Source organism: Neocloeon triangulifer, unplaced genomic scaffold (genome assembly GCF_031216515.1).
Source record: "Neocloeon triangulifer isolate White Clay Creek 2 clone unplaced genomic scaffold, ASM3121651v1 ptg000014l, whole genome shotgun sequence".
Lineage (NCBI taxonomy): Eukaryota > Metazoa > Arthropoda > Insecta > Ephemeroptera > Baetidae > Neocloeon > Neocloeon triangulifer.
The window spans coordinates 27,807,231-27,829,572 of record NW_026775556.1 but is presented as its reverse complement, the minus strand read 5'-3'; the positions used below and the strand labels follow the sequence as shown (position 1 = coordinate 27,829,572).

The 22,342-nt window shown below is 38.7% G+C and overlaps 2 protein-coding genes across 9 annotated transcripts; both read left to right on the top strand.

Annotated features, from left to right (window-relative positions):
- The first annotated feature begins 585 nt into the window (after nt 1-585).
- LOC132200395 (protein phosphatase 1 regulatory subunit 37) lies at nt 586-9,379 on the top strand. The gene is made up of 10 exons (XM_059625831.1): nt 586-851; nt 3,931-4,028; nt 4,092-4,247; nt 4,418-4,537; nt 4,593-4,743; nt 4,797-4,940; nt 5,078-5,247; nt 5,304-5,492; nt 5,549-5,665; nt 5,719-9,379. The coding sequence occupies exons 1-10, from the start codon at nt 749-751 to the stop codon at nt 7,012-7,014; spliced, it is 2,544 nt and encodes an 847-aa protein (XP_059481814.1). The 5' UTR covers nt 586-748; the 3' UTR covers nt 7,015-9,379.
- Nucleotides 9,380-10,484: 1,105 nt separating this feature from the next.
- LOC132199635 (putative transcription factor capicua) lies at nt 10,485-21,831 on the top strand. 8 transcript variants are annotated; one of them, XM_059624509.1, is made up of 23 exons: nt 10,485-10,628; nt 11,228-11,348; nt 12,486-12,721; nt 12,949-13,171; nt 13,463-13,581; nt 13,856-14,369; nt 14,433-14,733; nt 14,824-15,011; nt 15,067-15,295; nt 15,353-15,656; nt 15,718-15,946; nt 15,996-16,201; nt 16,270-16,452; nt 16,510-16,692; nt 16,750-16,991; nt 17,041-17,277; nt 17,404-17,851; nt 17,943-18,048; nt 18,103-18,401; nt 18,455-18,674; nt 18,728-18,924; nt 18,982-19,111; nt 19,165-21,831. In XM_059624509.1, the coding sequence occupies exons 2-23, from the start codon at nt 11,231-11,233 to the stop codon at nt 19,206-19,208; spliced, it is 4,956 nt and encodes a 1,651-aa protein (XP_059480492.1). In that variant the 5' UTR covers nt 10,485-10,628; nt 11,228-11,230; the 3' UTR covers nt 19,209-21,831. The 8 variants fall into 8 exon arrangements, with proteins under 8 accessions (XP_059480492.1, XP_059480496.1, XP_059480493.1 ...); XM_059624513.1 differs by having other exon boundaries at nt 12,483-12,721; nt 14,454-14,733; XM_059624510.1 differs by having other exon boundaries at nt 12,483-12,721; nt 15,721-15,946.
- The last annotated feature ends 511 nt before the right edge of the window (nt 21,832-22,342 follow it).

The window sequence follows — 22,342 nt, the reverse complement described above, 5'->3', positions numbered from 1 at the left end:
GTCCTCAGTTATAATTTTCTTCTTAAAAATGATGCTGAGAAATTTAAAAAAGAAAAAAAATTTTTTTAATTCTTTAAAAAATACAGAAATTTTGAATTTGTTATCTTAACCAGTCTGTTTCAATGTTAATTACAGCAGAAAATAATTATACATTAATGAAATAATTTGTATTAATTTAATCTCCTTTTCTGAAGTACACACGTTGGAAAAAAGTGAATTAGAATTGTCATAAAATTGTAGGATAAAATATTCATATTTTACTTCCATCAATGAACAACGTGTTTTTCCCGCGAAGCTAATTTTAAAATAATATACGAAATCCAGAATTACATCATCTGTAGAATTGGTGGAGTTTCATTTGCATAGCCCAGCTGGAGAAATGTACGGCAACTTGACAAGACTCATTCGAAGCAGAATCCTTTCTTGAACGACTCTTTTTTGCTAATAAGAAAAATAGTTTAATCGGTTTAGAACATTTGGCATCAAAAATATAATATTTTAATTGCTGAAATGTTGTTTTTAAAATAAAAGTCGTGACAGCAGTTGGTAGGATCACGTTGGCGCACCTGCTGAAAAAGCAAGATGGCCACTGTTGGGGTCAAACACGGAGAACTCGAGCCAGGGTTTTAATTAGCGAGTTGTTGAAATTCATCAATTAAAAAAGTCGAATTAGCGAACATGACACATGAAGACATGTGATTGGCAAGTGAATCGATCAATGACTGTGTGTCAGTGTTCCAATTAGAAGATGGATGCAACGGAGAAGAAGGCGTCGCGCACAGTTCACTTCTCCGAGGACGAGAGCAGCCTGGTTACGGCCACTTATGGACCAGAGGACCCCTGGTTCACTGGTAAAGAACGCATTTACGATTCTTATTAAGCGCGGGTGGCCGCCGCCGAGGGCCGCGGGCCCGTCGCAGGCCTCCGGTGGCAAAATCGATTCCGAGCCCCTCGGCCGCGGACAACGCCAGCAGCACCACCAGTGCATAATAAATTTTTTCCCGAGGACACTCTCTGCTTTGCATTCGCTGCTTTTCTCGGAAAAGTCAATCAACAGTTGCTACGTGACACGATAGACACACATTAACGACGAGTCGATCGCGAATCAATGAAAGCGCGGATCGCCGAGACGCGAGTAATTTCCCAGAAAAATCGGTTTGGCGCGCGAATTCCTCGCTCGCACGCTAATTACCAAAGTAGGCCAGAGAGTGAAAGGGATAGTGCGCTCGTCCGTCCGTCCGTCTTTCTTAATTTGTTCCGCACTTGATCATTTTATTTTGAATCCAAACTCGAGCCACCGACAAATTAGACTCGGGACTAATTCTTGTTTTTCTCGTCCGCTAATAGATCGGCCCGAGGAAGTTCTCGCCGCTTTTCAACGCAGATGGTCTGCACCGCTCTTCTTTTCTTGTAAAATTCATTCCCGCCCAAGGCTGTGCAATATTGCCTGCTTGTTTATAACTAGGACAAGGAAAGGGGCATTTCCACGCGAACACAGCCATATAATTATTATTTCAAGCAATTAAAATTGGCTTTGTCCATTTAGAGAGACGGACGGTGCTAGTTTGGGAAATTGGCGTGTTTGCACTCTTCGATAGTGTCGAATGCTGGCCTTGACATGTTGCTAGGTGCCGCTTGACCTGAGACTCGCGCGTCTCCATCGTACCTGACCGTTAATTTATTATCAAAAAGTATCAAAACAAGGAAAATTTTGGCAATTTATTTACATCAAAAATATAAAATATCTTTTTCTTACATTTTTTATAGTTAAAAAACCAAATTCAGGATTTTGTTTTTATAAACTGAAATAAAAAATAATTAAATGGTTTGAAAACTTCACCATTAGATAAAAATTTTGATGAAAACCTGTTTTTAAATTTTATTCTTATAATTTTGGCTTCATTAATTGATATTAAAAAATAGAGCTTTGAATTTTGAAATTGTGCTGTAGGATTTAAATACTTGACAGCAGCAAGAATCAGACGAAAATTACTTCTATAAATAGAGCAATCATCGTGAGTAATCAACAAAAATAACACACTTGCAATCTTGATTTTTTGTTGTTTGTTATTCATGATTCTCAAATTTCCTGTCTGGCTCTTTAATAAGTTTTTTTACGATAAGCCAAACGAAATCGTTTTTTTGTAATTTAATAGTAAATCATTTTTTTTTTCTTAAATACAGATTTTGAATTTTTATTGTTTTTTTTAATATTAATAATTTCAATTTCTTGAGCGCTTGGAAATATTGGTTGAAATAAAAACTCGCACTTTTCAGACAGAACAAGTTTGCCAAATCAACCTTTGCTTGATTCCGCAGTTCAAGTTTTTTGGAAGCCTCGGCCGAGAAAAATAAGTAGGCCGCAGACTGGGTGTCAGAACAGTTGGTCGATGGATAAAGGAAATAAAACAGAGAGGGAGAGAAGAAGAAGAAGCAAGTTATCGCAATATTTATCTAGCTTGTCGGTTGTGTGCCTCTGTTTAGGAGCAGCACCACCTGCCACTTAATTGTGCCGGCAGCCGACGTGCATGTTAATTAAAATGCACACGGCGCAATTATAAAACTGTGGCTTCTCTGAAAAAGGCGCAATAATTTAATTAAGTTATTATTATTGTTGTTTGCCGAGTAGATGGAAATGCAACTCGCGCGACATTTCATTAATTAGCATCGGTGATTTTCGCACCCAAGCTGATTATCTGCAGCTTTGCAGGCCATAATCCGATACCCAGGGGACGAGGTTCGGATTACATTATTTTTCTTGCCAGCTGCTCGAGAAACTTACATCACAGTGTATTGAATTGCAAATATCTTTTATTATTTGATAGTTATCTTAATTATTGTTTATTCAATTAACTGATGTTTCATGTTGATTTCAAAGTCACAAGTTCAGCAGGATCATTGAAAAGTGCTTATGATGTGATTGAATATTGCAAGATTATATATGGATAATTTATGATTTTTATATTTAGGATTTTTACATATGCTGAAAATTGTCTTTAATAAATTAAAAATGTGCAGAAAATTTGAAGGAAGAAAATGTATCATATGAGTTTTGCTTCCAATCAGTTGCACTTTTTACTTACATTTTTTTTTTAGTATTAAATAAGGATTTTTTTTCATTTTAATCTTTATTTATTTTTTGTTTACCAGCTGTTTACAATTTTTTTAGTATTTTATTTTAAATAATTCTTTATTTTAATTCAAAATTTACTTTAATTTTAAATGATTTTCTTCATTTTAAACTTTATTTGCTTTACTTATTATTATGAAATTTTATTCACAATTTAATTTAATTTTTATTGATTTTTTTTCATTTTAAGCTTTATTTATTATTTTTCAACTTTATTTAAGGTTTAGTGTTTGAAATCAATGATAACTTGAAAATAATTGTGCATGCAAATTTCTCTTTTTACTCCTGAATCCATGCAATCTTCTTGGGAATTTGTAATTTGATGAGAAACGCGATAAGAGAGTTTACGTTGGCGTGATTTATTTCCACAGCAATGCGCTGGAGCTGTTGTTGTTTTCGAAGATGAATTTTTTTCAAGGGGTTGATTTATGGTCCACACAGAATAAACAAGAGCACGCGCTAGAATTGAGAATAAAACGGCCGCGATAAAAGTTTGTTTGAAGCAGAAAATAGGAGCGTGCAAACAAAATTATATTTATATCGCATATTATAATGTTGCTCGTTGTATCGAACGACCAACGGCTTCCTTCTTATGTAGAAATTGGCGACAGGTGCTACTTCCTTTTCTCAATGGCCTTTTGTGCAAATGAACGAAACTTAAAAAAAATTAAATTAAACGACAGGGAACGAACTTGTATTATTTTCTAAAAAATTTCTATCGGACTATTAAAAATAAAAAATTTATAAAATTAGAAATTAATTCCTTTCTTTTGCTAATTAAAAATTGTTCTCTTTTTCAGACGAAGAAATCTCTGCTGAGTTCCTCTCAGCCAAATACACTGAATCGTGTGCAAAGCATGGGGTCGAACCAATACCAAAAGTTCTGGGGCAACTGCAGGTAGGTTGAAGTCATTGCAATTTTCTTTTTTATAATTAACACGGTCCTTATTTTTACTTGTAGGAGTTTAATTACAAGTTAAGCGATGATGAAAGGATTCCGCTCCTTGACCTCAGTGGCACTCAGCTCGAGTACATGGCGTGTGAAGCCTTGGAGGAAATTTTAAAAAGAGTTAGATTCACCATTCTGGACTTGGAGAATACTCAAATTAGTGAAGAAGTGAGTTTCTGCTTTAATCTTACCTCTTTAAAGTGCTTTGTTTGTTCCTGATAAACCAAGAAACTTTTTGTTGCAAAATATAAATTTTCAGATAAACGTTTGCACAACCTTTTGGAATGCAAAAAAATTAAATTATATTTTGTCGCCTAATAAATTCTAAATTATTTCAGGGAGCTGTTGCTATGTTTGAGATGATAGAGTATTATGAGGCTTGTGAAACTGTGAACATATCAAGAAACGCCAAGATACTAGGCAGAGGCTGGCAAGCGTGTTCTCGGATGATAAAAAAGGTAAATTGAAGTGACCTTGAGTAAAACGAATTCTAAATTACTTTTGCAACCACAGACGCAGTGTTTGAAAGAGCTTATTGCCAAGGAAACTTGCCTGAAGGAGGAATTCATTCCCTTCTTGACTCGCTCGCTGAAAATTGGGACCCATCTCTCAGTATTGAATTTAGAAAGGTGTCATTTGCAAGGCAAACCTATAATTATGCTAAGTAAGTTCCCCTTGCTTTTTGTCACCGCTTATAAGCTACTTTAAAATTTTCAGCCAATGCACTGAGAATGAATAGGAGTTTGCAAGAAATTTACCTTGGAGAAAACCATTTAGAGTCGACAGACGCTTACAACCTCTCTAACTTGTTGAGTTATAACACGTGTTTGCAACTACTTGACCTGAGCAACAACATTATAGGTAAAAAAAAAAATATAAACTCATTCAAGATTATTTCATTAAAATTTGCAGATTTTTTTATTCTGTTCAACAACAATGGCTGTAATTATGCTGATTTTCTTTGCATTAATTGAGTATTTTTTTTATTTACATTTTAGGGGACAAAGGGGCTCAGCACATATGCCAGCGGTTGTCGGGCAACATTTATGCCCCTAGCCAGCCGGACTCGCCCTCTAGTCCAGGCGACGACAAGACAGGGTTAAAAGTGCTGGTCATGTGGAACAATTGCCTCACACAGTCCAGTGGTCTGCACTTTTCCAAGCTGCTGGTATAGAACAATTCTGATGTTATGCACTGAATACACTCACATTCGTTCTATTTTAGGAAGTTAACAACGACATAGAGATATTAAACGTCGGGCATAACAATTTAACTGACTTTTGGCTTCAAGGCTTGAAAGAGCCTCTCAGACAAAACACGGGACTTTCTCGCTTAGGACTGCAGTCGACCAAGTTAACTTGTACTTCAGCCAAAGACTTGAGTTATGTTTTTGAGCATAACAGGACTCTCCATGTATATAAACTGCCATTCCGCACCCTACTCTTATTAATTATGGATCCCATTTTCAGAGGGTAGATTTAAGAGACAATCAGTTTAAGGCTGACGGACTTCAGAGCATGTATAAAGGCTTGGAACACAATGAAAGTATGACTCAGTTGGACCTGGATCAAAATCCAACTTACTTAGTAGGATTTTAATTTCAAATTTCTTTTTTTTTACTAACAGATTATCTGTATAGGAATCAGAAGACTTGACTCATTACCAGGCAGCATTGAACTCCATAAACGAGCAGCTCAAGCTCAACTCGGAAAAACGCCCACCCAACAGCTATGCCACAAGATTGCCACTGAACGTGGGACTGAATTCAAGAAAGATTTCCCTCACTTGTGAAATCAAAATCCCTCAAACGGTGCCCAAGAAGTCTCTCACGTGTGGAAGACTGCGTTCGCCGGCGCCAAGTCCAACGCCAAGTCCAATCATGAGCCCTATTCCCAGTCCAGGAAAATCCAGGTTTTCCGTCTCGAGAGTTGCAGATCCGTCGCCAGCAGTTGTTCCTGAAGTCAGATCTAGGTTTTCAATAACTCCTGTCACAGATATTCCCAAAATCATTTTACCCGAAGATTCTAAAGTTACGGTCGGGTTCCAAGTTTCGCCACACTCGGGCTTGTCCAACAGTCCTGGAGTTTTCCAGTTTGAGCAGGACACGAACAGCAACCGGAGCTTGAGTGAGCAGATCGAGAACGAAATCAACAAGAACATTAACAACAACGAGAGTGTTGATTGCGACGATGAAGTGGAGCAGATCACCTCCAAGATTGAGCACGAGAGAGATGAAAGTCAGAAGAGAGAGGCAGAAGATTCCATCATCTTAGACGTGAAGCCGAAGGAAGAGGATAAATTTGACATCATCACGGAGATGAATCCAGCGTACCTGGACAGTGTCAACACGGACTCTGCACATTTGAAAGCTGAGAAACAACAAATGAGCATTTCACAGACTTTCCCACCGCGAATCACCGAACCTCGGAAGTTGAAGGAGAATGCTCACAATTATTCAAATACAGACAACACGCAGATTTCCAAATCCGAATCCAAGTCAACACTGCAAAGTTTGTTTGCACTCTTCCAAAGCCCCTCTCTTAGTTTCACTTCAACCGCGTCGGCTTTTTATGCCAAAACTGAAGCTAAAATGTCGCAAATTGTCCCCAGTCTCAGTTCAATCTCTTTGGGCTACGAACCGTTCAAGTTTTCTTCCAAGCCCGAAAAGTCACATTCGAATCCCAAAATGCATTTACCTGGAGAATTATTATGTTCAAACGAAAGGCATTTAGAGTCCGGGGGATTGACCAATCCGCTCTTAGATAGTACAAACTCCGAAAATCAACCCGCCTCGACCAGTGACAAGGAAAACACTCTAGAAATCAGCTCCAGCAAAAAGAAGAAGAGCAAGAAGAAAACCAAAGAGGAGTCGTACTGGGACTTTGGAGAAGACCCTCCAGAGTCAGTACCTGGCACTTCTGACGTCGCGACTTAATTTAATTAATCCTACTGAGCTATGTGAATTCCGAAGAAAAAAATCGTACTGCAGGAGAGTAGCAAGCTAAATACCTGACAAAATGCAGTGAGGAGCGGTGGCCTTTGAGGAGAATTAAACTTCTTTTCCTCGACTGCTTTCATTGACAAGAAAGAAATGACGATTCCCGTGCGCGTGACACTTGATTTCAGAAATCACGTTTTCCCGTCTCGGTAGGAACTGTCGTACTCCGAATCTAGGGTTGTGACACATTTCGAGCTCAAATATTCGGAACGTCGCGGCGGCAGCATATTGTTGTTTTTTGCTTGCCGCACGTTTGTCTATGATAATGTGCCATTTTAGGAATACTTACTTAATACGAGGGCGTCTTTTGGCCCCGACAGTTTTTAAAAGACCGGCTGTGGCAGTTCCTACGCGAGAGAGTTTCTTAAGTTGTAGAATATTATATTCTTTGTCCAGTCGTAACTTGTCCACGCGCGCCATGCACACACACACACTGAGAGATACTGAGCCCTTCACTACATTTCTCCTTGAGAAACATAAAAGGGAATAAGCTTCTTGTAACTCGCAAACCGTACTCTACAAATTTAAAGTGTTCAATGTTTTACAAGAAATAACTTCGAGCCACGCACTCGACTGTTATCACTAAAAAGTAATTCATATTTGCTGGTTAACATAATTAATATTGTGTATATTGACAAGAGAGAGACTTGTTTAATAACAATGTGTAATATTGAATGTAACGCTGGCTGTTACCCTCCAAAAAAAAACACGTCATTTGCGGAAAGAGTTGAAACGGCGAATAATAGGTTATTGATGGTTGTGCTATCAAGCAGCAAACTCCGGATGGAAAATATGCTGTTGCGAGAAAGTAATCAGATGAAAAAATGTAACTTATTAAAATTTGCATGACGTCAATCAAAAAAAGAATGCAAGTACAACAGAACGACATCGCAATTCAGTCAGAGGATGCAAAGAAACTTAATCAGGGGAGACGCTGCTGCATCTTATTCAATTTGAAATATTATTATGTTTGTGATAATGTTTGATGGGGTGATTATTTTTCCATCCTCAGAAAAAAATACACACGGCACACATAAAAAATTGTAAATAACGCTGAGGATTGATCTTAAGGCAGCAAAATTTGAAAAATTTTGTATCTTGATTTGCAATCATTTAATATTTTTTCCCTTAGAATTCTGTTTTCCGTTTAGTTTGTCTAATGTTAATAATTATATATATTATACAATAATATTGTTAGTTAGCTCACCTAGAAAAACCAATTGTGATATCAGATACACTACTTCTTTAAACTGCTATCCGGAGTGTAGAAATTGGCAAGAAGTCCCTCGACCAGCCGGTTATAGTAAATGATAGGGATGTAAATATATTTTCATATAGCACCATCCTCCTAGATTGTAGTCCTTGCGAAACCCTTGTGTGATTATTTAGGAAATCCCTCTTACTCTCACCAAATATATTTTTATATAGACATTTTAGAGCTGATCGTGGGACTTTTTGCCTGCTCGAGGATCCAGTGACACAAACACTACTTTCAGTGATAGAAAAAAAAACTGTTTAATTACTTTCCCCCAAAATTTTAGACACCACCCGTTTGTGATATAAATACGCTATCAAAAGCTATTACTTCTCTCTTTGGAATTCATCTTGAAATACCAACATTGGCCTCAAATCTGCTGCACCTCTAACAATTTCGCAAAAATCAAAATTCAATCCTTTGAACACTCTGTTGATGTTGAAAAGTGTTGATGGGCATGAGATAAAAAAAAATGTTCTGGCATGGCAGAAAGAAAGTTGGGAAAGGTGTAGTATTTTATAACATGTTATATACTGACAAAACTAAAACATACGCTTCGTCAACTTAAATTAATGATAAATATTCTCCCACCTTTGACCTTCACCACTTCATACGGATAAATATTAAAATTCTTTCTTAAGAAATCATAAGGTTGAAAAGGACTTTATACACACAAAACAGTTACTGTATTCTGGAACTAATTTAAAGTATTTTTCGTCACCACTGCCAGACCAATATTGAAGTAATTATTAAAAATATTAAGTTGACTTTTTGAAAAAATGTACATTTCTATTGATAAAGTTTAAAGTTGAATGGAGCCACCAACAGACTATAATAGTAAATATAATTCCGAAATTCGTTCCGTGCAACTTTGCTGCTCAGGGTTGAAATTAAATGTAAAGAGGTGCTCCATTCGAGCTTCTCTAATTTTTTTTTTGTAAGTATAGTTTTCGTTTTGGATTTTGTTGTCATGTGAAATGGCCAAAGTCATGAATAATGCCATTTAATATTTTATTTTGTGATTTTTCTTAATCGTTTTTTTTTTTTCGCCAGCTGAGGAAATTAAAAGTAATTCTTCGGGACTCTTGAGTGTTGAGATAGAATAAATTATAAAATCGTCAAACTTCTGTAAAATTATATCTATACAGTCCGTGAAATTATAATTAATATTAAAAAAAATCTGATATGTGAAGAGCGCGAAGATGGACGTGAAAGAAAAAAAAATATCTATTTTTGCCAGAAAAATGTGAGTAAATATGTGTGAGAAAAAAATCAGTAGAAAAATGTGACTAAATGTAATAAATATACAATAGATGTTACAACGTATTCCCTTAACTAACCGGTTAATTATGAAATCTAGCGCATAACTTATTATATAATTATATAAAATAATAATGTTAGATACCTGCTCTTTTGATGATGTGCTCTATATTTATATTTGTATAATTGTACAATATGCAACACTATTATTATGACATAATTCAGGAAAAAATAAATAAAGTATGTTGAATTCAAACGTGGAAACTGTTTTCTTCATATTAAGATAGACTTTGAAATTAATATTGTTTGTTTATTGTCTAAATTTTTAGATCGATCACATTGAAAACGATTTATTTGAAGAGAAAAAAATAGGAATTGTAGGACAAAACAACAACACCAATGGCAAGAATTTTGATAATAAAACTTCCAAAATTAATTAAATATGGAGAATTTTAAGAATTGATATTAATATATTTTTTAGTGTCGGGGCTGAAAAAATTTAATTTACGTAATAAAAATATTTTAAAATAATTTAATTTAATTAAAAATCAATTTAATTAAATAGCTTGTCTGATAAAAAATAATTTAATGAGTATTTTATTCTAGATAAAATAAGTGGGCCAAAACATTATTTTAATTTTTTTTTTCATCGAACTGGATCGAACCAATTTTTTTTTTGCATTTTTTTTTTTTAAATCTTTTCCCCCGAAAAATACTACGAAAGATTGTGCGTACGCCGTGAATGGCAGTGGCGTACGACGGCGTAGCGTGTGTGTAATTCCCCCTCCCCTGCTGGGAAACTTTCAAATGTTCGCGGGCAGCGGCGCGCGGTTCACATCTTTAATGAAGGACCAGCGCGACTTCAATGGAATTTATTGATTGTAAAGCTGCCCGTCTTCGTTGTAGTGCAGCTGCGAAAGTTCGTAGCGAATTCTGAAACGGAGTTGGTAGTGATGTAAAGGGCCAGTAGAACGTCGGATTGCGGACGTTCGGTTCCTCGCAGGGAACAAATCACCGCCCCAAACTGAAGCCCAAGGTCAGTGGAACGCCGAGCGTCCGAGGCCGCGGCGGCCGCGGCGCGGCCCGCGGCCCGGGCGACGGCCAAAATTTGTCAATAACTCGGGTGTAAGATGGCGGATTTCCAAGTATTATTCACCTGTACGCTGATGGGGGTATTGTGTAAATTTAGACACTTCATTGACTGAAGAATTTTTATTCATGCCCGTCGCACATTCGGCGGACGATCGGCGACGCTGCGGGCCCGTCGGGCCCCTCGATCGGCGCCCCGCGCTGTCGCAAGAATCGCGCTCGATTTTGTAATGTAGTAATTATTATACACCATTGAAATAAAATGCACTTGCGTACAGCGAGCGCGGATACATTTTAATGCCCTGTTGCTAACCAGCATGTCTAGCATTTTTTTATCTCGCATCTCGCACCATGTCATGCGTTACGTTTTCGTTATTGTTATTCTTGCCGTCGGCCCATTTAATTCCCTTCCGTTTTCCTTCTCATTGTGCAGAAATTCGTAAAATAAAATCGCATTTCGTCACCGCTCGTAACGACCGACAGATTCGGGAACTCCAGACGATGACTCATTTTTTTTTGTTCTAATTCCTTTTTCGTATTTCGCAGGAGATGTCGGAGGAACCGGGCGGCGGGGTCCTCAAGCCCCCGGTCCGAAACCTGCCCAAGAAGAGGAAATTCGACCCGAGTGAACTGGAGGATGACAACTGCAGCCCAGTCACCGACAAAGGTGGGAACTCGCGCCATAAGAGTGAATCATCCTACTACAGTCGTTGTTGCGCGCACCTGTGTGTGTCGAGAGTACCTTGAACAATGAACTATTAATCACCCTTTTATTTTCTGGTTAATGGCCGTGAGTGCTGCTTTAATTATTGCCACACGTGCAGATTTTCATGCGTAATTAAATGGTAATTTTTACGGTAAAAAAGTTTCTATAAAAATAACTATTGTCATTGAACTTCGTTTTCAGAAGAAGAAACTTTTAATTAAGTTTTTCAATTAATTAATGACACTGCGTCTTCAAAAAAGCAGATTTAAAAAAAAAAAATAATAATTATAATTATTCCAGGTTTTGCGGTTTGACCAAAATAAATTATTTAACTCGGCGTAGAATTAAATAGCAAATTATAGTACTTTGATACAGGCAAATTATTTGTTTATCATCTAAAATAATGAAGATTAATTAGGTAAAAATGATAAAGTATATTTAAAATTTCTATTGAACATAAAAATCAACTAAATTCCAATTGTTATCAGAATCAGGTTTGTGCATTTTAGTCAATAAACTTTTTTCTATGCCGCTTAAAACATTCTAAAATGCATTTTCTGCACAGGTCAAGTGATTTTATAACAATTGCCGCTTATTTAAAACAACTTTTGAAGCAAAAATTTTTTTACAGACAAACAAAATTTCCATGAAATTTGCTTAAAATATTTTGAAAAGTAAAAAAAAAATAATAATATTTAAAAAAATATTATTTTCATAAAGATTTTATTTCATGCAACTGAAACTAAAATAATTAAGCTATTTTTGCACCTCTCCTTTTATTAAAAAAAGGAAGTGCAAATCGATTGATTCATAATTTTCCGATAATGGAAAAACATGTTTTGAGCTTTTTTACAACAGTATAAATTATAATTTTGAAACAAAACATAAATTTTGTTCCCAAATATCAAACAAAACACTAATTTAATAAAATGACTTGAACTTTGTTAAAAATTTTATAGTTCATTACGGATTGTTTATAAAAAATCAGACTTGCATTATTTTTTTTGTTCATAATGCCTTAAATTTGCCACTAATTATAACTATTCAATCATTATAACAATTAAAGCGTCATTAATAGATGTTTTATTATATTAGCAGGCAATACAAGAATTTCGGCAACGGTGCTGGTGAGTTCCATCCCCGCCAGCAACGAGTACAACCCCGTTCAGGGCGCCCCGATCGACTACTCCTCGTACTACGCCCAGGGCCCAACTGGCCCTGCCAACGTCGCCCCGCAGCCCCTGCAGCCCCCGCCAGTTCAAATTTCGCCGCCCGCACCCATCCAGGTCATTTACCACAAGCCTGAGGTGTCGTCCTACGCTGTTGCTAAGGAGGTGAGTTGCAAGGGTTTAAAAAAATTATACAGTTCCTGGAATGGCGAAATTCCACCAAAAAAACTCCTGCTTTCATGCGTCAGTGAGGAAGGAAACAATTACCAATTGTTCGACACCTGTAATTATTTCAATTGTAGCAAATTGAAGGTCTTTTTAAATGATTCCCTGAATTTGATTATTTTAAATTGAAAATTATTTGAAAACAAATTTTCATCATTTTTTCGCAGCCCCAACCACACTGCTGCATTGACTTGAGAGACTTCATCGGCCACCGGGTGTTGGCCAGGAGCAAATCAAACCCACAAATTTACCTGCCAGGTACAATATCCAACGTCCTGTTGGCCATCGGAGGACAGGGTGGAGGAGTGACTGTAACACTTGACCAACCAAACATTGCCGGGATCAACGCAGAACCAATCAGCCTGTTGTACGAGGACGTTTTTGTCAAGGGTGAGTTTGCAATTTTTATCATCTAATTGCGCAGTATTTCAATTAATTTTGGAGAAAGCCAAAGAAGGGCCAGACAGCAGACAGTTGGCCAATATTGGTTGTTTGCTGTTTGTTTACTCGGAGGAAATATTTGGCAGTTCAATATGCTTGAATGGGTCTGTTCAATCCACACATGGAGAGCAAATAATCCTTTGTTTTAATTCACGCTTGTTTGGCTTAAGAATGGGTGTTTCTTGCACATTCACGAGCGCTTGAGTTGAATTATTAATGGTCTTGTTTATCTCTTCGCAGGACCTCTTGACGTTGTTTCTGACATTTGTCCAAGTCTGAGTCAGCTCACTAGTAGGTACCCCTTCGTTGTGAAAGATGTTCATCCGGAAATTAGATTTCTTCCTGCTGTGCTATGCCAGGTAGTTTTTTTAAGTTGAATTTAAGAAATTAGCAAAAGAAAATTATCTAATTTAATTAAAAAAAACCTTTTGAAATAAAATGATAATAAATTTATTTGCAAATCTGTACAGATTTAAATAATAAACAGGTTCATCTTGACCTTTTATGGGTCGATAAAGATAAATAATTATCACATTATGCAAAGTTCAATTTGAATGAAGATCTTCTCTTTTCTATATTACAAGACAAGTGTTATTTCAAATCATTTAATGTTAATCTTTCTGATTAATTCAGATCTACACCAATCCGATGCAAGTTTTGGTGGAAGTCAGAGTAGGCGATGTGATCGAGAAGCGGCTGGTGAAGCGAGCGCATCTTCGCATCCTCCAGGCGCCCTGGTCAGAAGAACTTGCCTTCCACGTTGAAAACCACACCGAGCCAGTGTCGTACGTGACAACAAAGGTGCCGGTGCCTCAGCCATCGCCTGTCTCTCCGCTGCCTCATGTGCACCCCACTTCTGTGCCGGGCAGTGTGGCCGCCATGATGTACCGCCACTCGGCCACCTCGCCTCTCAACATCAACCCTCCAGGCTCGATGCCAATCACCACAACCCCGGCGGCACCGACCAATCTGAGCGTGGCCACCCCTATGGTGGCCAATCTGTCCACCTCGGCCTCAACTCTGACCGTACCTGTAGTACAAAACAGCCACCACGCCGAAGCTGAATTCAGACGCAAACAGTTTGACGACTTTGTCGATTCGGACGATGACCTCAGGAAGGAGGACATCATGTTTCCATCTGAAAATGGTACAGTATTGGTTTTTTTTATGTCTTCTTAAAATAGCGTTTGCAACGGAAACGTAATTGCAGATGTCAAAATTTGTGAAACAGGAAGCAGCAAACGCTCGTCTGTGCAAAGCCGCGGCTCTTCGTGCTGTGACCAAATGACCAGTGGCGGATCCGTTACACCGAGCCGCTCGTTGACTGCCACCCCGCATCATTACAAAAAGGGTGATGTTGTGCGAACGCCGAGTGGGATCCGAAAGAAGTTCAACGGAAAGCAGTGGCGCCGACTCTGCTCACGGGAAGGTTGCAACAAAGAATCTCAGCGCAGAGGCCACTGCTCCAGGCACCTTGCACTGAAAAACAGCGTCACCCCTTCGTCTGGAAGGTACACAATATTTTCATAATTAAATAAAAAACTCTTAACTCTACTTTTATTTAATATTTCGGACAACTAAAATTATATATGCATTTTCAGGGAATCTGAGGAGCCGTCTCCTATATTTACCAGTCAATCTAACACACCAAATCCCACTCCACTGCCAGGACCACCAGCCAGTAACAATAACGGAAATGGGAACAACGGAAACCAAGTGAGGGCGTCTGCTTTGAGACTTAACAGCAGAAACTTTGACGCGGAAGAGACAGAAGCAGCTAATATCATGGGTAGGAAAAACTACATGATTAGGTTTTGTTGGGATTCATTTTATTCTTGCTTTAGTGTCTCTTGGCACATCAAAACCAGCCACACCTGAGGTCACCCTGGCTCAGCAGAACGCTCACTCAAACTACAACCAGTCAAGGTCACCTATTGGAGCTGCCACAAACCTCTTTGTGCCCATTGCGAGCCACAGTGATCAAAAACCAGCCAACAGAATGTTGTCTCCCCACAACGTCAGCCCCATTCCGAAGCAATTTGGAACATTCAACAATCAGCAAAACCTCATCAGGTAATTAGAATGGAGGAGAGAGTTTTATTTGTTATTTATTTTGCAAATATTTTTTAGGCCTGAAATAGTTCGACCTCACATGCTGATGTCAAAAGTACCCGCACAAACAAACGCAACGCAAATCATGCCGCCAAGAGCAATGCATCATCAGCACATGCAGCAGCAGCAGCCGCCACTTCCACAAACGACGCAACATCAAGTGATCTCAGAAAATTCTCACCCCACCTCCACGGCAAGCACAACTGCAACCACGGCTCCGAACTCTAACCAAACCAGCGTTATTCGGATCAGTCCTAGTCCTAATGTAAAAAACTGGGGCAGCGAACAGCAACTGGCCGTTTTGAACTACGCCCTTAATGAGGTAAAATGCCCAGATTGAAATTGTGGAGTGCCAATAAGTAACATTTTCTCTCACTTCGCAGCAGAATCAAGTTGGTCAGCCTCTTTTGCAGAAAGCGTTGACTACTCAAAAGCAGGTCACACTATTGGCTGTTCCAAATAAATCAAACGCCTCCGAGCACTCTCTGTACTGCATCGTACAGCAAACAGATAATAAGCATAATTCTGAGGAGAATCACGTCACTCCAAAATTCCAGCCAGTCATCGTTGCTCCGACTCAACTTGTACCTGTTGTTTCTCCCGAATCGAGAGGTACTTGAATTTTGAAATATTTTCATCCGTAAATAAACTTTGACATCAGTTTCAGAACCAAACACTGCCACAGCTGCAATTACGTACCCGTGGACCAATTTGGTCCCCATTCTGCCAGCTGCAACAGCCAACTCGGTGCTCGTGAAGCCTCCCGTTGCCAATCAGCAAAATAATAATGTCGTAAATAATAATGTAAATAGCAAGGCTGCACATGCAGAAACAAGGCCTCCAGCTGCACCACCTAGTAAACCAGAGGTTTGTCGATGTTTTTTTAAACCTTCCAAACCTTCCAAACTATTCATTCTATTTTTGTTTATATTTAGCTGCAACGCAAAAACTCGACCATCGATGAGAAAATGGATTTGGATATTGCCACTGCTGTGGATTTGGATGATGATGTTTTCGAACCAGAACCCAGTTGCAGCAAAGATGAGCAGTCTGCTAGCGACAAACGACGATCTCAGAGTCTCTCTTCACTGCCGAAAGAACCTCAAAGCCCCATGAAGGTAAATTTTTAAAATTGAAATAATAATTAAATATAAATTAACTTTTTTTTAAACTAGGGTGGCAAGGAGAGAATTCGACGTCCAATGAATGCTTTCATGATATTCAGCAAGAGACACCGAGCACTGGTGCACCAGCGGCATCCGAATCAGGATAATAGAACTGTTAGCAAGATTTTAGGAGAATGGTGGTATGCTCTGGGACCTGAAGAGAAGATGCAATATCATGAGTTGGCTTCTGAGGTCAGTTAATTTTCCTTGGTTTTTTGTTTCGCAGTGCATTAAAATCTGTCGCTTCAGGTGAAAGAAGCTCACTTCAAAGCACATCCCGAGTGGAAGTGGTGTTCGAAGGACAGGAGGAAAAGCTCCTCTGGCAAGAATGATCTCAGTCAACCTAGCACACCCAAGGAACCCCTGTCCAAAGATGGCGAAGATGCAAAAGAGGGTTCCATGATAGACCTCAAATGTGCAGAAAATGTCAACTCGGATTCCGAATCGGAGAACGAAACGCTCATCGAAAATAAAGTTTTCCCTCAGCAAAGGTATTTTGGATGTGAAATTTTTCTTTGAAAATGCTAATAGGAGTTTAAGATTCAGTCCGGTTGCGCCAAACAACGGGAAGTCAGCAGGAATAGGCCCCAGTGCTTTATCCAAGCACCCACCGCCTTCGAGCAACGAGCCTCAACAGCATATGCAAGTTTCGCTTCTTAAGAGTCAGGCACATTCACAACATGCAGGAGGAGATGCCAAGAAAGAGTCAGTTGCTCAGTCACCCAGCTCTCTCAGCGACAGCTCAACCACCTGCAGACCGAAGCCAATTAAAATGAGGTATTTTTACTTGAAAATGTGCCTTGTCTATTATATTGTTTTGTCGCCGTGGTTTTGTTTAAAATTGTTTGTGTTTTTATTGTTTTCTTATAATTTTTTTGTTTCGTTCTGTTTCCTTTTCCAAAGCAGTTTACTCCTACCTCACAGATTGCCTTCCGACAGCTCAAGCCCAACGTACAGTCCCTTCAGTCCAACGATGATGCCGCAGCCGTCGCCCTCTCCCCACAAATTCCCCTACTCGCCGCAGAACCCAGCTGGGATTTCCAAATTCCAGCCCACTGGTGGTGCTTTCCTGCCGACGAGTCCCAAGGTCAAGACGCAGATGCAGGCCAGATCTTTTGGCCAACAACAACAACAGCAGCAGCACCAGCAACACCAAGGAACAGTCACTTTTGTCAACCTGCTGGTGAAACCAATGACTCCGGCTTCGTCGGTGGCAAGTTCTGGAAGCCACAGTGTGGTTTACAGTCTTGCTGCTCCGACAACTGCGCCCAGCTCGACATCGCAAACCGTTATTGTGACCAAAAGTTTGCCGTCGCCTGCTCCTAGTTTACCTCAGAAGCAAACACAGGAGGTAAGTTTTGCTTTACTTAATATTACAGAATCCATTAAATTCTCCGTTTCTTATATTTAAAATGTAATTATTTAAACAAATTTACTTTCAGGTCAAGCCTGCAAAAGCAGAGTCTGAGACTAATGAAAATGGACAGCAATTCGTTTTGGCTCCCACACCAGCCCAGCTTGGAAAAGCTCCTCTTCAGAGGCGTAAAGGTATTGAAAAAAAAGATCTCTTTAACTTATTCTTTCTAAATTTCTATTGTGTAGCTTCAACCGCGTCAGAGGGCTCGTGCAGCAACCAGGGTCCTTTGTCAGGCGGCGGCCCATATTCGGACGGCCAAGACAGGGAGCAAGGCCCTGCCAGCCCGAGTGGCTCGACAGGCTCGGTGCCAGTTTCTCCCGCAAGTAAAAAGAGCTTCTTCAAGAAGAACGTCGAGGACGGAATGGACAGGGTGCTTGAAACTGTAAATTTTGAAGCAAAATTTTCGTCACTACCACAATTTAAACCCAGCGAAAAGCAGTCGCCCAGTAATATACCCAACACAAGTCCCAGAGTGTTTGTTCAGGTAAATTTTAAATATATTTCAAACAAATTTAACTAATTTTTCTTTTCATTCAGAGTTACCGAAAGAAGTCGTTGGCTGAGGAGAGGGAGGAGGCTGGCCTACCTCCTCAACACCAGCCACCAATTTCTCAGGCCAGCATGATGGAACCACTGCCACCACCACCTCCTTCTGCCAACTCGGAAAACTTAGGAACTGGCAATTCTATGCCATCTGCTCGCTTAGTCGGGCACACTTTCTTTCCGCCAGATTTTAATCCTGAGAATCCATTCAGAGGTAAAATTTTATTTTTAACTCCAATTGTTATCACCAATAAATTCACATTACAGAAGAAGATGCAGTGGCTGCCAGTCCTCGAACGCCAAAGACGCCGAGAACTGCCACTGGTCCGCCAAACTCTGCCGCCAGTTCTGAGTCCGGAGATCGAGGCCATCGACGAACTCTCGAGCAGAGGAGGACTCTGGTCATGGAGCTTTTCCAACTGCACGGTTTCTTCCCATCTGCCGAAGCAACTTCTAATTTTCAAGTAATTTATTTCAATTTTAATTCACGCCAGTATTTGGAACAAAAAATTTTTCATCAGGCGGAACACTCGGACATCTTCCCGAACAAAGCAAGCTTGCAGTTGAAAATACGAGAGGTGCGGCAAAAGCTGAAGGCGAATCAGAACATCATGACCCCGAACACGCCGAGCAGTCCAGCAATTAATCAGAGTGAGTTGCGAGTCGCATTCTTTTGATTTGTCATTTCTCTTCACCAAATGAAGCTTTTTGCTTTGCAGCAAACTCTACGCCCACATCAAGTAGCTAAGACGGCACACCTAGTGACTACGTAGGCTTCTTGGTTACGCATGACTTTATTTTTACCCCCGGCATTAATTGCTGCAACTAAATTAAGAATATTGGATGGAAGTCTCTTTCCTAGAAGTAAAGGTCAGAAGATGCATATTTTGGTCAAGTTCTGAGACGGTGTTGAGGTCGTGAATTGAAATTTATCAGACCTTTTGAAATTAACCTCAAATTGAGATTCGACAAAAAATAACTCTATTTTCGATTTGTATCACTGAAATCGATCCGATTAGCACAAATTCTATTGAGAAATGTACTTTTATCTGAGGCCAGTACTTAAATTTTCACTTACTGGCAGCATCGTATCAAGCAATTGGTTCCTTATTATGACACCGTTTTGAAGTTTGCGAGAAATGATCAGTGTCAAAAGGATTTTGACTCGAGTTACCTTTCATTTCTGCTGCATCTAGCATGCGAATTTTACTGTTTTGCCAACTGGAAAACTTTTTATCGATTATTCCCAGCTTGTATTCAAAAGAAGAAAATTGTAATTTTGCAATTAGCGTGCTTCCTGTTTAAAGAAAAACTATTAATTTAGTGATTACTCGTTAAGGTGACGGTATTATTACAACATTATTAATTAATTTTACGTTGCACTGATAAATTAATGTAAATAAGACGGGGAGGAATTGAGATGAAATCGGGACGCCCACAAATTTGTAGCATTTAAGCCAAATTTAAAAAATCAACTGAATGTTGTAGTGGCAATGAACGTGATAAGCAGAGAAAAGTGCAAGGAAGGGACGATTTTAAAAAGCGAGATGGGTAGGAAACACAATTTAAATAGATGGAGTTCTTGTTAATTAAGGCAAAAACGAAATAATGTAGTTGCGAGAGTAGTCGTTCTATCAATCGATCCACATTCACCGTACAATTTCCGATTCTCAATTTATTGAAATGCCTTTCTCCTGTAGTTGCAAAAGTGGCAATTCCAATCACGAAGGGATGCGAATTTTAGTTCGCTAAATTCGCATCCCGAATCTGCTTGCTCATTCACACATTGACAAATTATTCATGCCAATCATGTAGCAATAATTAAAACGAAAACACAGCGAATCGTTGACGGAATCATACTCGCTGACCTCCTCAGTCCTGCTGAGGGAGCTTTTGCAACGCACTTCTTCTGGCAAAACGTGAATGTTTTTTCAATCATAGGTGTTTCTCTTTACGCGCGCATTGTCGAATGTCAGAGGTCCGATGTGACGCTCGGCTCGGAATGACCCAAATTTTTAAGAGTGATTTTGGAAGACTGATGGTCTTGGTCAATTTTTTTAGGCCCGAAATTTTACCCTAATTATTTTTTATACGTTTATTTCTGTTCTTTTAAATTTTAAAGGGAACTAAAATTATGCTCGTTTTAGTACTTAATTTTTATTTAAATTTTTTAATTTCATTCCCTCTTTTGATCGAGCCGAAAAGAGCGTCGGACCCATTGTTCGATGTTGATCATTTTTTTTGTACATATAAAACAATTTTATTGTTTCCCGTGCATGTCGTCACACAGTCGGAGAGGAACGAAGCGAGAAATTGTGTGTGTATTGAATTGTACAAGCAGCCCTCCATTTATGAACAAAGATTATGCCCGAGCCGAGGCCGCTTTCCGCACCGACCCTAGCGACAAATTGACCACTTAAGACTGCGAAAATCGACACTTGCTTTAATTCTTTCGAGACACGACCTGTTCTAAAATTAGTTTTCCCGCGCCATTCGGGGCGGGACACACGTTTTAAGCAACTTTTAGGCCTTGTCTTTGGAGCTCAAAAATACATAACCACGTGCCAGGTCAGGTGCCGGTGCGGAAAGTGCCCTCGACGTTGACCCCTTTTAAAAAAAAAAATCACGTGAAAATATACATTTATTGTAAAGAAAAAAAAATGGATCTTTATTCGAGCAGTTCGAATTGTCTGGAACACGATGTACAAGCACCAATAATTATTAATTCTTATTGTATGATTACGAACGTACCGTACCAATTAGGAATGCGACAATTGCCTTAAGAGTAACAAAAAAGAAGAAAAAAAAAATATTCAGAAAACGTTCGAATAAATAAGCAGTAGAAGTCCCGCTCTGAATAAATTAAAAATAGTCGTTCGTCACCGCCGCCACCACTGCAAAGTTAATTAATTAAGATGGAGCATTTTTCCTTCTTGTTCTTCTCTCTGTGTATAAGATAAATGAAACGAAAAATATATATTATGCATATTGCAGACGTAGCTAAAGAAAAGAATATTAAAAGTCAACGACGAAATGTAGAAGGGTTAAAAAAGAAAATTACGAATAGTTTCTGCGTTGACACTGTTTTCACATCATGCAATTCATGTCACACGAATTTCTTACTTTGGTTGATTTTTTGTTGTTCCATTTTTGCAATGAATGCCAATTCTTTTATGTGTATTATTGAATATATAATTTATATATATATTGTCCATTGTTTCTCTTGTTCTCTCTCTCACTCACTAATTTTTGTTATCTCTTCTGACGAAGCTATTATTCGTTGTGTACTAATAAACAGAGACAGAGAATAATATTTGCTATAATAGTGTTTGGTAAAAAAGTTTAATAAAGACAATCTAACTCAAAAAGGCAAGAAATGATTTTTATTTCCACTTGTCAATACATTTTTTATTATAGAAATGAAGAGATCGAGCTTTACCTCGATCGTTGCAGGAATTGTTTTTATTCAAAAATAAAAAATTGTTCATTGGTTTTTTTTTTCAATTTTGCACTAATTTTTTTTGTACATTTTGCTCATGAAATTAAGTCGCAGATCGTGACCAAAACTGGTACAGCAATTTAATTTTGAATAAAAAAAAAACAATTTTCGCAAGTGTTAATTTCTTCAAATAAATTATTTTATTATAGAAAATAATTTAAAATTAATTCAAATGTTTCCAAAACGGTGAAAAAAACTTTCTGATTCACATCAATTTATAAGAGCAGATGTGAAATCTGTTGGAAAATGAGAGGATTAGTTACAGATTGAAACGGAGGCTTGTGTCAAGTCCTACATAAATGAAAGGGTGGCGCCTAACGAGCCGTGAAGGAGCACAAGCCTGCAAAAATGATCATCGAACATCCTGGCCGGCAGTTTAATTA